The sequence below is a fragment of the Ranitomeya imitator genome, chromosome 5 (assembly GCF_032444005.1).
Source record: "Ranitomeya imitator isolate aRanImi1 chromosome 5, aRanImi1.pri, whole genome shotgun sequence".
NCBI classification, from domain to species: Eukaryota; Metazoa; Chordata; class Amphibia; order Anura; family Dendrobatidae; genus Ranitomeya; species Ranitomeya imitator.
The window spans coordinates 333,229,485-333,247,138 of NC_091286.1; the positions used below are offsets into that span (position 1 = coordinate 333,229,485).

Genomic DNA, 17,654 nt, shown 5'->3' on the forward strand with positions numbered 1-17,654 from the left:
CGATGCTCCTTGTCTTTCTTATGTTTTTGAGAATCGTTCGCCCGAAAATTCGAGTCAATCTGTGAGTCGTTCTGAGTGTTATCCCCCACTCAGGGTGATGAGGGCACTGAAGGAATTGGGGACAGCAGCTACTGTTGGGGGACATGAACTGCTGGGTGGTGTATTGTGTGGCTGGGGGAAGGAGCCGGGCACAGCCAGGAGCAGCATAAGCAAAATGAGAGTGGGCAGAGACATTCAGCGGATTGTGTAGCTACTAAGTTGGGCTGCACCCCGCTCTGGAGCAGCACAGGCTCAGTCTGCGCTCGATCAGCCACAAAGCCTCTGGAGACTCCTCTCTCCAAGCCAGCCTTACCCAGACTGCCTGTAGAACTCGGTTATTTTAACTTAAGCCTGTGTTTTCCCATCATGTGATTGATCACATGATCACGACCTCATGCAGGTCCTGGCAGGTCTGCCAGGGACGATAAAGTGGACCTTCTCCCGCCCACTCTATGAAGGTCCACATAAAACCAGCCCTTTTATGCAACTTAACCCTCACAACACGTAGTGTGCTGGAGAAAAATGCTCTGGTTTCATATCACTGACGCCGTTAAGCGCAATGACGCATATCTCGCTTCTACCACCCTGCCAGTGACTGTCACAGTACGTAATGTTCATGCTGTAAAGCTATATGTACAGATGCTGCAGAGAAGAACTAACAATTGATCAGTTGCGTTCCTATTTTCCTCATGCATTAAAAAGAGTGATGTTGACCCTTCTATTTCCTTACACCACGAGGAAAATTGCAAATACTAGGAAACTTGTTTTCTGCTGTCTAAACTTCAGGTGCATCCTAGAGTCCATAAAACAAGGTAAATTGCAAAGTTATTTGTTTTGACAAGCACTTTGTCATTTTAATAATTTATTTATGATGTCGAGACAACCCACTAAAGAAACATAAGAGGTAATAAATAGTCAATATTAAATTGAAGCTTGCAGTAGAAAAGTACAGTCTAAATCATTAAATGATCCAAATTCTGGCTAGCAATAATCCTTTGATTTATTTCTATTTATTGTGTAGACATGGCGAATGCCCATCAAAAGAAAACACTGAAACCTTTATTCGACTCTGTGAGAAATTTACAGATAGAAGTCCGGATGAGCTTATAGGTATGTTACCATATCCTTCTCTTTAAATAATGGTTGTAACGGGACAAGCTAAACACAAAATGATATGAAATAAAACTTTTATTAATGAATCATAGAGCACAAGGCAGCCATACAACGGAACACTGATTCCTTTAGGCATGGTGCTGCAGAGGTAGAGGCAGTCTGTGTACTGCAACACTGTGTTCTGTACGGTAGCGTATTCCAGAGATCTTCACATTAGAAGCATTGCTTCAGGTAAAATGAGCTGTGTAACATGGTGGAACAAGATGTCATCCTGTGCAGCTTGAGAGAGAAAAACCCTCTGTTTCTCCACATGAGATCAGAGGCCCCATAAAAGTTTATAGGATTTTATTATGCCTTCGTATGGAGATGCTATGTGCTAGTAGTGTCCTTGAGCCCAAAATACTTTAAATGGGTACTCCGATGAGATGAAAAATTATTCTAATGGCATGCCTTCATAAAAAATAGTTATTTGCAATTCAGTGTGACACTGTTAATGCTTTTCACTCTGCCCCTTCCTTGTGGATCGTGCCGACACACAGATCAGGGGGCATGGCCTGCTCCCAGCTTCTAGTAACCGCTAGCCCCATGATATCGTCTCCTTGTCTGCAGTCCGAGATGAAGACGCATAGTGGGGGCATGGCCTGTTCCCTGCTAGTAGCCCTTCAGTTAAGGGGACCTTATCAGGTGGCTGGTTGCTACTAAAAGGTGGGAACAGGCCACCTTCCCTGATCTGTGATGTAACGTCCCAGAAGGTAGGGGGGAGCAGGGGCATGTTAAATTTCATGTTAGTGGTTATTTTTGGTCTTTAAGATTTGCGTTTCTGAATACGGTATATCGAAAATTTGAAATATTTTTTTTGCAAAATGTAGCAATTTTCAAGCTTTGAATTTTTATGCCCTTAATTTAGATGGTTATACCACACAAAATGGATAATCAATAACATTTACCACATGTCTACTTTACATCAACATCATTTTTGAAACATAGCTTTTTTTATTAGGAACATTAAAAGGCTTAAAAAAGTTGAACAGCAATTTCTCATTTTTCTTACAATTTTCAAAACCAACATTTTTTAGGTAGCACATCCCATATCAAGTGACTTTGGTGACCTACGTGGTAGAAAATACGCAAAAATGACATTTTAAAAACTACACCCTTTAAAGTGCTCAAAACCACATTCAAGTGGTTTAATAACCCTTTAGGGGTTTCACTGAAATATTTTAAAAAATGTGGAAGGAAAAAATGAACATTTTTACTTTTTCTCACAAAAATGTTACTTTAGCCCCAAATTTTGAATTTTCAAAAAGATAACACTAGAAAATGGACCATACAATTTGTTGTGCAGTTTTTCCTGAGTATGCAGATACCCATATCTGGTGGAAAATTATTGTTTGGGCACATAGCAGGACTCTGAAAGGAAGGAGCGCCATTCAACTTTGCAGCACAAAATTTGCCACCCCTGATGTACCTAAGCAGTGGAAACCCCCCACAAGTGACCCCATTTTGGAAACTAGACCCCTCAAGGAATTTATTTAGAACTGTGGTGAGCTCCTTGAAACCCTAGGTACTTCACAGAATTTTATAACGTTGAGCCATAAAAAAAAAAAATAATTTTTCCTGCAAAAATGTTGCTTTAGCCACAAATTTTTCATTTCCACAGGGGTAACAGGAGAAAATGGATGACAAAATTGGATGTGCAATTTATTCCTGAGTACGCCGATAACCCTTGAGGTGAAAAACTACTGATTAGGTGCACAGCAGGGCTTGGAAGGAAAGGAGCGCCAGTTGAATTCTGAGTGTCACATTTGAAGAGTCCCCGACATGCCAAAACATCAGAAACCCCTGCAAGTGACCCTATTTTTAAGCTACACCTCTCGAGGAATTCATCTAGGGGAGTAGTTACTATTTTTAATCTACAGGCAATTCACAGAATTGTATAACAATTATATGAAATATTACCATTACTAAAATTTTGCTTTAACCTTTAGTTTGTAATGTTCAAAAAGGGTAATAGGAGAAAATGGATCACAAAATTTGTCACCAAATTTTTCCTGAGTATGCCAATACCCCCATATGTGGTAAAAAAAAAAAAAACTTTTGAGGCTCAGTGCAAAGCTCAGAAGGGAAGAAATGCCTTTATTGGAGTTCAGATTTTTCTGCATTGGTTTGAGGTGCTATGTCACATTGGCAGAGCTCCTGAGGTGCCAGAATAGCAGAACCTCTCAGTGACTTTCTTTTACAATCTACATCCCCCAATGAATTCATCTAGGGGTGCAGTGAACTTGATGACACCACATGTGCCTCACAGAATTTTATACCATTGGGCGGTAGATAAAAAAATTACATTTTTTACCACTAAAATGTTTTTAGCCCCAAGTTTTTATTTTTTATAAGGGCTAATAGAAAATAATGGACCTTTCAGTTTGTTGTACCATTTCTCCTGTGTGTCTATACCCTACATGTAATCAGAAAATACTTTTCAGGCACAGCATTCCGGCAGCTGTGCTCTGCTTGTAAGTAGCGCATGACGTCTCTGCCATGGGTTGCTTACAAGCATAAAGCAGCTGCTGGCATAGGAACAAGACGCAGCAAGGGAGCGCAGGAAGGTAAGTGTAATGTTTTTCTGATGGGGCCAATCATACTAATCTTTATTAATAATGATCTTTATTTTTATATAGCGCTAACATATTCCGCAGCACTTTACAGTTTGCACACATTATCATCACTGTCACCGATGGGGCTCACAATCTAGATTCCCTATCAGTATGTCTTTGGAATGTGGGAGGAAACCGGAGAACCCGGAGGAAACCCACGCCAACACGGAGAGAACATACAAACTCTTTGCAGATGTTGTCCTTGGTGGGGTTTGAACCCAGGACTCCAGCGCTGCAAGGCTGCAGTGCTAACCACTGAGCCACCGTGCTGCCCTTACGATAAGGATGGGGACCCTGCATACCAGGATAGGGATGAGGAGGCCTTGCATATCAGGATGGGAATGAGGAGGACATGCATACCAGGATAGGGAAGAGGGGGTCATGAACACCAGGATGGAGATGAGACTAGCCGTGCATTCCAGAATAAGAATGAAGGGTCCCATACACATCAGGACGGGGATGAGGGGACCATGCATACCAGGGTGGGGGGCCATGCATGGCAGGATAGGGGTAAGAGGGCAATACACAAGGATGGGGATGAGAGGGGCCATACATTCCAGGATGGGGATGAGGCAGCCATGTATGCCAGGATAGGGATGAGGGGGCATGCCTGCCAGGGCTAGGGATGAGGGGAGCCTTCTATATCAGGATGGGGATGTGGGTGCCATGTATACCTGGATGGGGATGAGGGGACCATATATACCAGGTTAGGGTACATTAAATACAAAATTGACCACATTTTTTGCTTAAAATTTTTTTTTTTAATTTCCTGTTCTAAAACCTAGGTGCGTCTCATAGTCTGAAAAATACAGTACATCGGGTTTCCATCTAAATCTCCAAATCACATGATTCACATGAAACCCCCAAGGGATCCATTCACTATAATGAGGCAACAGAGTTACTCTTCAGAGGTACACAAAACTGTGGCCTACCACGCTTTTATGCATGCCTAAAGAAACGGACATCACCAGATAATAGGTCAGACGGCATCCACAGTGTCTCCATCTGCGTCATTGTAGGGAATCTTCCACCGGAGGTTCCGTCTGAATCATGGTTCACAGATATTTACACTGAAACCATGGTGTAAGCCCTCAGCACAGAGCACAGGATAAACGTGAGCCGAGCCTTACTGTCAGCCATGTGTATTGCAATGCATGAGACCATTGATCAGAGAAATGAGGTGAAGGCCCATAAAGAAACTAAAGTGTTTTTTTTTTTAAATGTAACTTTTTTTTATATACTTTCTTACTATTTAAAAAAAAAATCACAAAATTAAAAAAATTACATATTAAACCAATAAATATTTATATTTATGTAAAAACAAAAATAAAGTACACAGACTTGGTATCCCCACCTCCGGAATCACTTAATTTATAAACTGTCACACTAGTTAACCCCTTCAGTGAACACCGAAAAAAAAAAAAAAAAAAGTCGCAAAACCTATGCTTTTTCATCATACAGCTGAACAAAAAGTGGAACAAAATGCGATCAAAAAGACGAATATAAATTAAATGGTACAGCCGAAAGCATCATCTTGTCCTGCAAAAACAAGCTGTCATACAGCTCCATTAGCGTGAAAATTAAAAAGCTAAAGGTTTTAGAATACAATGATGCAAAAATAATTTTTTTCTATAAAATAGTTTTTTTATTGTGATAGTGCCAAAACCTAAAAAAGAAATAAATGTGGTATTGCTGTAATTGTACTGACTTGAAGAATAAAGATGCCTTATTACTTTTACCACATGCTGAAAGGCATTAAAAAAAGAACAAAAAACCTCAAAAAAACTAATTCTGAACTGCTTGTTTTTGTTCCGTCTCCCTTTCAAAACTTTGAATAGAAAGCGATCAGAAAATATTATTACCCTGAAAATGGTAGCAATAAAAACGTCAACTCTTTCCACAAAAACCAAGCCCTCACATTACTCTGTCAGCTATAATTTTTCTATAGTTCTGCTGTCAAAATATGGTGATTCAAAAACTTTTCTGTATAAAATTTACACCTCACAGTGAACTGCTTAAAAAACAAACAAAAAAACAAACAGTTATTAACCTACTGTTGATTTGTTCATTCTGCCTCCCAAATGGTGGAATAAGGCTTGGCTCACATTTATCCTGCGCTAAGTGCTTACACCGGGGTTTTCGTGTAAATCTCTGAAATTTTTGATTCAGACGGAAACCTCAACGGAATATTCCCTATAATGATGCAGATGGAGGCACAGTGCTTGGTTTATGATCCAGTGGTGTTCGTCTTTTTAAGTGTGCATAAAGGCACGGTCAACCACAGTTGTGCACCACTGAAAAGAAGGACAACACTGATCAGAGGCCAGACGGAGTCCAGAGTAACTCTGCTGCCTCATTATAGTGAATGGATTCCTTGCGGACACAAACTGTGCCTACGCAAGTGACACTGCCGCGGTACCTTATGGGATTCGGGGACAGCGACCGGAAGTCCCGACTGGCGATCATATATGTAGATAGAGAGATTTTACTTCCTAGATTGTTGAGGGTGTTGGAGGGAGGAACAATATTTGAGAGATTGCCTGCTTCAATGAATGAAGCAAATATTATTCTGTTGTTAAAGCCAGGACAAAACCCTGAATGCCCGAATTCCTGTAAACCAATATCTCTTCTCCCTGTAGACGTAAAACTATTTGCTAGAGTATAAGAGATGAGACTTAATAAAATAATAACAAATCTAATACATGAAGATCAAACCGGTTTTATGCCAAATAGATCCACCGCTATCAATATTTAGACGTTTATATGTTAACATGCAATTATGTAGTGCGGAAACAGGCCATAGAGCAATAATGCCACTCGACCCTGAGAAAGTTCCACTCGACACTGTTGAAAGCCATCTATGGGAAGTCATGAGTAAAATGGGATTTGGCTTTAAATTTATAAATTGGGTCAAATTACTGTACTGGACACCAATGGCTAGGTTGAATTTTAACAGACCTATATCAAGTACATTTACCTTGGGTAGGGGCACGCACCAGGGTTGCCTGATTTCGCCCTTCCTGTTTGCTGTGGCGATGGAGCCATTGGTATGTAGATTGAGGGAAGCAAGTAACTTTGTGGGGTTTAGGTGTAATGATGTAGAGTTAAAAGTAAGTTTATATGCTGACTAGCTGAAGAGCCCGGCGTTGCCTGGGAATAGTGTTATGGACCTGGTGGTTAGGAGCACCTGAAATGACCTGATGGTTAAACCGATACAGGACAAGCTCTGGGAAGTGGGAACTCTGCTGACCGCAATCCCTAATCCTATCACACAACTAGAAATAGCCATGGAGCGTACCTGACATGGCCTAGACGCCTCGACACAGCCTAAGAACTAGCTAGCCCTAGAGATAGAAAATAAAGCCTACCTTGCCTCAGAGAAATGTCCCCAAAGGAAAAGGCAGTCCCCCACAAATATTAACTGTGAGTTAAGATGAAAGTCACAAACACAGAAATGAAACAGGTTTTAGCAAAGGGAGGCCAGACTAACTAAACAGACAGAGGATAGGAAAGGTATATTTGCGGTCAGCACAAAAAACTACAAAAAACCACGCAGAGTGTGCAAAAAGACCCCCCGCACCGACTCACGGTGCGGAGGTGCCACTCTGCATCCCAGAGCTTCCAGCTAGCAAAGCAAAATCATGAAAGCAAGCTGGACAAGAGAACAATGAACAGAAAATAACAATCGGGGACTTAGCTTCTTGCAGGAAGAGACAGGTCACCAGAAAGATCCAAGAGCGAACTGAACCAGTACAGGAACATTGACAGCTGGCATGGAGTAACGATCTGAGTGGAGTTAAATAGAGAAGCCAGCCTAAGAATAACCTAGATCACCTGTGGAAGGAACCTCAGAACCAGCAACTCCACTCACAGCCACCAGAGGGAGTCCGTGGACAGAACTTGCCGAAGTACCATTCATGACCACAGGAGGGAGTTCGATAACAGAATTCACAACAGCATAGTAAATATCTGTGGTTAGTTATAGCACCTCACTTCTCTTATTTTTCCATCACGTCTCTCATTTTCCCAATCACATCTTTCATTTTCCCCATCACATCTCTCATTTTCTCCCTCACACCTCTCATTCCCCCCTAACACTTGTCATTTTGACCTCACATCTATCATTTTCCGATCACTCCGCTATTTTCCCTCACTCCTCATTTTCACCTCACACCTCTCATTTTCACCTCAGTATATACATGTTTGTCATCTCCCTTATATATAGTATACACCTGTATGTCATCTCCTGTATATAGTATATACCTGTACGTCATCTCCCCTGTATATAGTATATACCTGCTGTGTGTCATCTCCCCCGTATATAGTATATACCTGTATGTCATCTCCTATCTATAGTATATACCTGTATGTCATCTCCTTCTATATATAGTATATACCTGTATGTCATCTCCTCCTGTATATAGTATATACCTGTGTCATCTCCTCCTGTATATAGTATATACCTGCTGTGTCATCTCCCCCGTATATAGTATATACCTGTATGTCATCTCCTCCTATGTATAGTATATACCTGTATGTCATCTCCTTCTATATATAGTATACACCTGTATGACCTCTCCTGTATATAGTATATACCTGTACGTCATCTCCCCTGTATATAGTATATACCTGCTGTGTCATCTCCCCCGTATATAGTATATACCTGTATGTCATCTTCTATATATAGCATATACCTGTATGTCATCTCCTCCTGTATATAGTATATACCTTTGTGTCATCTCCCTTGTATATAGTATGTACCTGTATGTCATCTCCTCCTCTATATAGTATATACCTGTGTGTCATCTCCCCTGTATATAGTATATACCTGTGTGTCATCTCCTCCTGTATTAGACCTCATTCACACGTTATTTGCTCAGTATTTTTACCTCAGTATTTGTAAGCTAAATTGGCAGCCTGATAAATCCCCAGCCAATAAGAAGCCCTCCCCCTGGCAGTATATATTAGCTCACTCATACACATAATAGACAGGTCATGTGACTGACAGCTGCCGTATTTCCTATATGGTACATTTGTTGCTCTTGTAGTTTGTCTGCTTATTAATCAGATTTTTATTTTTGAAGGATAATACCAGACTTGTGTGTGTTTTAGGGCGAGTTTCGTTTGTCAAGTTGTGTGTGTTGAGGCATGCATGTAGCGACTTTTGTGAGATGAGTTTTGTGTGGCGACATGCGTGTAGCAACTTTTTGTGTGTTGAGTTGTATGTGACAGGTTAGTGTAGCAAGTTGTGTGCAGCAAGTTTTGAGCGTGGCGAGTTTTATGTGTGGTGCCTTTTGAGTATGTGCAAGTTTTGTGTGAGGCAACTTTTGCATGTGTTGCAACTTTTGTGCATGTGGCAATTTTTCCGCGTGTGCAAGTTTTGCGTGTGGCGAGTTTTCCATCAGGTGAGTTTTGCACTTGTGGCGTGTTTTGCGTGAGCCTAGTTTTTGCATGTGGCGAGTTTTGCGCGTGGCGAGTTTTGCACGTGGCCAGTTTTGAGCGGCGACTTTTATGTGGCGAGGTTGGTGTATGTGTGGTGAAATGTGTGCTGAGGGTGGTATATGTGTTCAAGCACGTGGTAGTGTGTGGCGCATTTTGTGTGTGTGTTATATCCCCGTGTGTGGTGAGTATCCCATGTCGGGGCCCCAGCTTAGCAACGGTACGGTATATACTCTTAGGCGCCATCGCTCTCATTCTTTAAGTCCCCCTTGTTCACATCTGGCAGCTGTCAATTTGCCTCCTACACTTTTCCTTTCATTTTTTCCCATTATGTAGATAGGCGCAAAATTGTTTGGTGAATTGGAAAGTGCGGGGTTAAAATTTCATCTCACAACATAGCCTATGACGCTCTCGGGGTCCAGACATGTGACTGCAAAATTTTGTGGCTGTAGCTGCGACGCCTCCAACACTTTTCCTTTCACTTTTTCCCCATTATGTAGATAGGGGCAAAATTGTTGGGTGAATTGGAAAGCACGGGGTTAAAATTTCGCCTCACAACATAGCCTATGACGCTCTTGGGGTCCAGACGTGTGACTGTGCAAAATTTTGTGGCTGTAGCTGCGACGGTGCAGATGCCGATCCCGGACATACACACACACACACACACACACACACACACACACACACACACACACACACACACACACACACACACACACACACACACACACACACATTCAGCTTTATATGTTAGATGATAAGCTGTGGTATGTGGGGAATATAGAGACATCTTTGGGCCCAATAATGGCGGAAATTAAAGAATTTGGTCGATGGTCAGGATTGTCAATTAGCTGGGAAAAATCATCACTCTTACCAGTGGATCCTCATTTCCCCACAGAATTACAGGGAACCTGTCACCCCCCCCCCCCCCCCCCAGGCGTTAGAAACTAAAAGAGCCACCTTGTGCAGCAGTAATGCTGCATTCTGACAAGGTGGCTCTTTTAGTTATTGGTGCTGTAAATGCCGAAATAATGCGTTTTGTAATTTCTCCAAAATACCTGTCTTCAGTCCTGGAGGCAGGTCTTTCCCCCCTGCTGCACACGCCACACAGCCTTCACTCAACTGTCTTCTCAGATGCGCTGCCCATCTGACCTCATATGCAGTCTTCGCAGGCTGCGCCTGTGCGGCCGCCCTGCTTGTGAATCCCAGCCCAGCAATGTGAATAAATCATAAGACACTGCAGGGCTGGGATTCAGAAGCAGGGCGGCCGCACAGGCGCAGTCTGCGACACTGCATATGAGGTCAGACTGGCAGCGCTCACTGCGCCTGCCCCAAGCAGGAGAAAAGAGCTCAGGCGCCGAATGATTTGAAAACAGCGCTGAGGAGGCGGCGCCGGGCGCCAAGAAGATTTGAGTGACGGCTGTGTGGCGTCTGCAGCTGGGGGGAAAGACCTGCCTCCAGGACTGAAGACAGGTATTTTGGAGAAATAACAAAACACATTATTTCAGCATTTACAGCACCAATAACTAAAAGAGCCACCTTGTCAGAATGCAGCATTACTGCTGAACAAGGTGGCTCTTTTAGTTTCTAACGCATGGGGGGAGGGGGTGTGTGTGACAGGTTCCCTTTAATATCAGATACACAGATTCAGGTGGTAGAGTTTATGGAAAATATAAATACCATATCTTGGAGTAGTAATTGATGCACATATAAAAGATTATATAATGCTAAACATTAACGCCTTGTTAGGCAGATTCAAGTCTAAAATTAATGCATGTTGTAAACTCCCGCTTATCCGTAATAGGTAGAGGAAATCTCATTAAAATGATACTAATGCCACAAGTGCTATATATACTGCAGAACTCTACATGTTGGATTCCTCCACCTATATTCTGTAAAGTGCAGTCAATGTTTAGAGAAATAATTTGGTGCAAATGCAATGCAAGAATTAAATTACTAACTCTTCAGAGTGGATGCTTTCCTGAAACGGAAGTATGGCCTGCTATTCTTTGTATTATGCTGCTTGCAAGTACTTTCCATTTCAGGAAAGCATCCACTATATATTTCCTTTAAGTAGAGGGCTTTTCGGTCTCTTTCGTCCCGCTACATTTAGCCCAACTTGGGTCTCTCCCTAAGGTGGCTAGCATTTATGTATCGCTTGCTCACCGAGCCCCACTCCATACAGCCAACCAATTCCAGCCCTGGGCTGATGAGGGCCTAAAGCCCGAAACACGTGTCCACAGGTAGGAATTGGTTGGCTGTGTAAATTTAGAAACTAATCCGCAGCATTGCACGCTTGGTGGTTCCAAGCGCTGTGGATTAGACTGGGGTGGAAAGAGATGATTTGCATAGCTCCGCCTACTGCAAAGGATTCTGGGTAAACCTGCTATTCTTTGTATTATGCTGCTTGCAAGTACTTTCCGTTTCAGGAAAGCATCCACTATGTATTTCCTTTAAGTAGAGGGCTTTTCGGTCTCTTTCGTCCCGCTACATTTAGCCCAACTTGGGTCTCTCCCTAAGGTGGCTAGCATGTATGTATCGCTTGCTCACCGAGCCCCACTCCATACAGCCAACCAATTCCAGCCCTGTGCTGATGAGGGCCTAAAGCCCGAAACACGTGTCCACAGGTAGGAATTGGTTGGCTGTGTAAATTTAGAAACTAATCCGCAGCATTGCACGCTTGGCGGTTCCAAGCGCTGTGGATTAAACTGGGGTGGAAAGAGATGATTTGCATAGCTCCGCCTACTGCAAAGGATTCTGGGTAAACCTGCTATTCTTTGTATTATGCTGCTTGCAAGTACTTTCCGTTTCAGGAAAGCATCCACTATGTATTTCCTTTAAGTAGAGGGTTTTTCGGTCTCTTTCGTCCTGCTACATTTAGCCCAACTTGGGTCTCTCCCTAAGGTGGCTAGCATTTATGTAACTCTTCAGAGAGATAAAACAAAGGTGGGCTGACGATACCAGATTCATGAATGTACTTTATAGCATCACAGATGCAGCATTTTCATGGCTGGGGGAAAGAGGGAGAGTATGGGCAAAGCAGGAAGACTTGTTTTACATGACAAAAAATACTTTTCACCTATTCACATATTGGAAGGTGGTGTGAGCTGCATGGATGGAGAGTGGCTAGCTATGGCATTATCATACAAGGTGTGGGATAGGGGAAAGAGATTGCTGGGAATTACTGGATACTTCAGATTTACCCCAATATCGCACAATCCTAAATTAGCGGAGTTTAACAAGTTAATGGGGTTTAGAGGGTGGGAGCTGAAGGGAATGCAAACTGTGAACAGTATACTAGAAAATGGAACACTTAAAAGCTTCAATAGACTCCAACAAGAATATGGACTTCTTTTAATACCTACAACTGAGGCATGCGTTCCGGTCTCAGTTTATTGTTACTGCTCACGAAATTTAAAAAAAGCTATGCACTCAAGTCATTAGTATCAGCAAAGTATACAACTGGTCTAATCTCTAGAATATGTCAGCAGATGTTGTAGTCTCATACTGATGGCCATACTTGGACAACAAGGTTAAAATGGGAATCCGATTTGAGACACATCACAGTAGAACGATGGAAAGAGGTATTGGAGCAGGTGCCCAGACTGTCCCTGCGTGTGTCTCAGAGACTCGCAGATATATCTCATACACAGGGTGTATTGAACGCCGAGTTTCCTTTTTAAGATAGGGGTCTGCTCAGATGCAGACTGTTCTAGATGTGGAGCAGAGGATGCACATTTAATGCACACATTCTGGGAATGCAGTAAACTGGGCTCATATTGGAAAAGCACGATAGCTCTAATACAAAGGGTGTTTTGAGTGCAACTTCAGGCAGACCCAAAGGTGTGTGTGCTGGGATGTCTGGGAGAGTCAACGGACTTTGAATATCCGCTGGCCATTGGGTTATCGCGAACATTATACCAGGCTCGCAAACTAATTGCATCACATTGGTTAGATGTCCAAACTTTGTCGGTCAATGTACTAATAAACAGGATAAATTTTAACATTTGGATGGAAAAGGGGGTTTGTAGAAAAAAAAAAAAAAAGCAATAACAAAATTTATGGGGAATATGATTAAATACGCTGGGCCTACCGACTGGAGCTCTGGTGAGAGATAGGATATGGCAGCTAGTGGTTCCAGGATAGAGGGCTACAATATTCCCAGGTTTTGGATATAGGGGTAGTTAGTGGACATAGTAAATAGAAGCGACTATTGTGTGTCAGTCAAGTTAGGGTATATTGGATGTAATGCACTATGAATATAGTTTGGTCTGGTGTGTTATTGGAGGGAGGGAGGGTGGTGTTTTGTTTTTCTTCTCGTATATAAATATAATCAATAATACTGAGTTAGAGATGGATCTATGGAAAGTTGTTGGTACAATTAAATGCATAACAGTAGCTACATAAAGGCTTAATCCGTAATTATGAACAAGTTATTATTCGATAGTATGTTGGTAACAATGTTATGTATGCTTTGTTATCAATAAAAATGATCTGATTCAGAAGAAATGTTTATTTTCCATTTTGTGTGGGTGGTTTAACCCCTTTACAACCTTTGACGTATAGGTATGTCCAATATCGCCTCCCCCTTTCTGTTCCGGGCTCTGGCGATGAGTCCCCAACTTTTTTTGACGTATGCTGACATGTGCCCCTAACAGCCAATATCTGACAATGCCATTTAACAGGCCCATGCCGGAAGCGCATCACTAACCCCGCCCATTGGTGCCCATGTCACATGACTACGGGTCGCCAATAGGTTGGCATGAAAACCCGGAATGTGCAGGAGACCCCTGTGGTTGTCATTGTCAGATAGCTATGAGCGCTGCCCAGTAGCCCTCACTCATAGCTAATGAGCATTTTAGCTACACAAAGAAGGATTGAAGCCCTGCTATGTGTCGAACAAATGATCAGAAGCTCGTAAATTCTAGTTTCCCATGGAGACTATTGAAGCCAGTAAAAAGTTTAAAAAAAAAAAAAAGTTAAATCCACTTATTTGCCCCATTCAAAATCAAACAATAAAAAATACACACATTTGGTATCGGACTGGTAAACTGTGTGTCGAGAAAAAATCAAAACTCCAGAATTACGTTTTTTTTCTGGTCGCAGCAACATTATATTAAAATGCAATAACAGGCGATCAAAAGATCATATCTACACGAAAATGGTGTGGAAAAACTCAAGGAGGTGAAGGGGTTGAGGCATGAAAATTACACATTTGAAAATTGCAAAATGTTCGCCAAATAGCTGGTATTTTCACAATTAAACTAAAAAAAATCCTAAATTTATCGCTAACATGAGATACATTATGTCATGAAAAAACAATCTCCGAATCAGTGGGATCTGTTGAAGCGTTTCTGCGTTATTACCACATAAAGTGACACTGATCAGAATTGAAAAGTTGACCTGGTCAGGAGGATGAAAATAGTGTCTGGCTCGAAAAGGTTAAACTGTGGACAACAAACTTACAGTAGCATGGGGTCAAATCCCAGGACCAAGTGCTGTACCTTAATGGCACTTGGTCAATTATCAGGTTAAAGAATAATGCAGAGGCTTGACTCTTTAGGGTATTTTTCCACGTGCCGGGGTGGCTCCGCTTTGGACGCCGTGGATACCCTGCTCCGCACAAAGCGCTGCCCCCTGTTGTACTTGCGGTGATTCCGGATGTGTTCGTTGAACACAGGCGGAATTAACGCATCCTATACATAAACTGGGTTATTTATGTTGCGTAGACTGAGCGTAAGATAAATAGACATGATGCGGTCTATAAAGACGCGCACTGCATGTGCGTAAACGCAGCACCGCCGGATGCAGCCGTGCGCATATAGAGACGGGATTTCATCAAATCCCCTCCACTATGCTGTAACATCTAGACACTGCGGATTGGACGCTGTGGCTGTACGCAGCGTCCAATCCGCAGCAAATCCTGATGTAATCCGGCACATGGAAACATACCATTATAGAGATGACATTTCTGAGTTGTCTATCCTCTTGATTTCTGCTTTCCCTCTAAAATGATTCTCCTAACGCAGAGTACATTTCTCTGGCTTGGCAGAGTTGGTGGAGTCTCTGCTTTTGCTCCTTTCCAATTGCAGTGCAGCCACTGATCCATTACTGAAGTGGAACTGCTGTTCAAAACAATTAAGCCCACAGTAGGCTTGTGTGTCTGAGCTCTTTTCACTTTCCACCTTAAGAATCTATGAATAAATTGTGTTTCTTTTGAAACATGACCAAACTTGACTACGTGAAAGGACAATCTGTATCTTTGTAATTCAAGCAAGTAGACCAGACTTGTTCTGGTAGACATCATAGGAGGTAGAAACAGATGTGCCGCTGCAGCATTTTAGGAGCTGCCCTCATTCCCATTTGGGTTTGGAGAGCCACGGCCAGTCCATGCATTGCTGTTTGTTCTCGGACGTCTCAAGCAGCTGTTGGTCACCTACACTGAGAATGAAGCTTGAAACTGAGGCAGTTTAAATGCTCTGTCCAGCCTCATTTGGATAACATTTCTAAAGTCCGTTTCTTGGAAAGGCCACTTTGCTTTAGTTAACCCCTTAGCGACCGCCGATACGCCTTTTAACGGCGGCCGCTAAGGGTACTTAAACCACAGCGCCGTTAATTAACGGCGCTGTGGAAAAAGTCCATAGCGCCCCCCAGAGGCCGATTTTCTCCGGGGTCTCGGCTGCCGAGGGTAGCCGAGACCCCAGAGAACATGATTCGGGGGGTTTTTTAACCCACCCCGCATTTGCGATCGCCGGTAATTAACCGTTTACCGGCGATCGCAAAAAAAAAAAAAAAAAAAAAAGAAAAAAAAAAAAAAGCGATCTCTTTTTAATTTCTCTGTCCTCCGATGTGATCGCACATCGGAGGACAGAGAAAAGGGGTCCCAGGTGGCCCCCCAATACTCACCTAGCTCCCCCGATGCTCCTCGTGTCTCCCGGTGGGCGCCGCCATCTTCAAAATGGCGGGCGCATGCGCAGTGCGCCCGCCGGCCGGCACCGGGAGAATCTTTGGGGTCTCGGCTGCCGGGGGTAGCCGAGACCCCAAAGAGCACGATCGGGGTCGGTATTACCGACCCCTGTTTTGCGATCGCCGGTAATTAACTGTTTACCGGCGACCGCAAAAAAAAAAAAAAAAAGTAAAGTGTAATTATCTGTCCTCTGATGTGATCGCACATCAGAGGACAGAGAAATAGGGGGATTCGGGGACCCTAGCATACTCACCTAGGTCCCTGGATCCTCTTGCTGCTCCTCCTGGCCGCCGGCAGCAGAACATGGCGGACGCATGCCCAGTGCGCCCGCCATCTGTCTCCATCTGCCGGCCGGCAGGAGAACAGCAGTTGGGGCTAAAATTAGGGGTAGGGTTAGGTTAGGGGTAGGGTTAGGGGTAGGGGTAGGGGTAGGGTTAGGGGTAGGGTAGGGTTAGGTTAGGGGTAGGGTTAGGGGTAGGGTTAGGTTAGGGGTAGGGTTAGGGGTAGGGTTAGGTTAGGGGTAGGGTTAGGTTAGGGGTAGGGTTAGGTTAGGGGTAGGGTTAGGGGTAGGGTTAGGTTAGGGGTAGGGTTAGGGGTAGGGTTAGGTTAGGGGTAGGGTTAGGTTAGGGGTAGGGCTAGGGTTGGGGCTAAATTTAGGGTTAGGGTTGGGGCTAAACTTAGGGTTAGGCTTCTTTCACACTTACGTCGGTACGGGGCCGTCGCAATGCGTCGGCCCGACATACCGACGCACGTTGTGAAAATTGTGCACAACGTGGGCAGCAGCTGTAGTTTTTCAACACATCCGCTGCCCAATCTATGTCCTGGGGAGGAGGGGGCGGAGTTACGGCCACGCATGCGCGGTCAGAAATGGCGGATGCGACGTACAAAAAAACGTTTCATTGAACGTTTTTTGTGCCGACACTCCGCCAAAACACAACTGATCCAGTGCACGACGGACGCGACGTGTGGCCATCCGTCACGATCCGTCGGCAATACAAGTCTATGGGCAAAAAACGCATCCTGCGGGCACATTTGCAGGATCCGTTTCTTGTCCAAAACGACGGATTGCGACGGAATGCCAAACGACGCAAGTGTGAAAGTAGCCCTAGGGCTAGGGTTAGGGTTGGGGCTAAAGTTAGGGCTAGGGTTGGGGCTAAAGTTAGGGTTAGAGCTGGGATTAGGGTTAGGGTTTGGATTAGGGTTCGTATTAGGGTTAGGGTTGGCATTAGGGTTACGCTTGGGATTAGGGTTAGGTTTGGGATTAGGGTTAAGGTTAGGGTTGTGATTAGGGGTGTATTGGGATTAGGGTTAGGTTTGAGGTTAGGGTTGAGATTAGGATTAGGGGTGTGTTGGATTTAGGGTTTTGATTAGGGTTATGGTTAGGGTTGACATTAGGGTTGTTTTGGGGTAAGGGTTGTGATTATGGTTAGGGTTAGTGATTA

General features: G+C 43.5%; 1 protein-coding gene across 1 annotated transcript in view; it reads left to right on the forward strand.

The window, feature by feature from the left end:
- RNGTT (RNA guanylyltransferase and 5'-phosphatase) overlaps positions 1-17,654 on the forward strand; it is a 576,238-nt gene that overhangs the window by 25,205 nt on the left and 533,379 nt on the right. Inside the window, exon 4 of the mRNA XM_069726381.1 lies at positions 1,061-1,149. Coding sequence (XP_069582482.1) covers positions 1,061-1,149 — 89 coding nt within the window. The remainder of the gene's footprint in view (positions 1-1,060; positions 1,150-17,654) is intronic.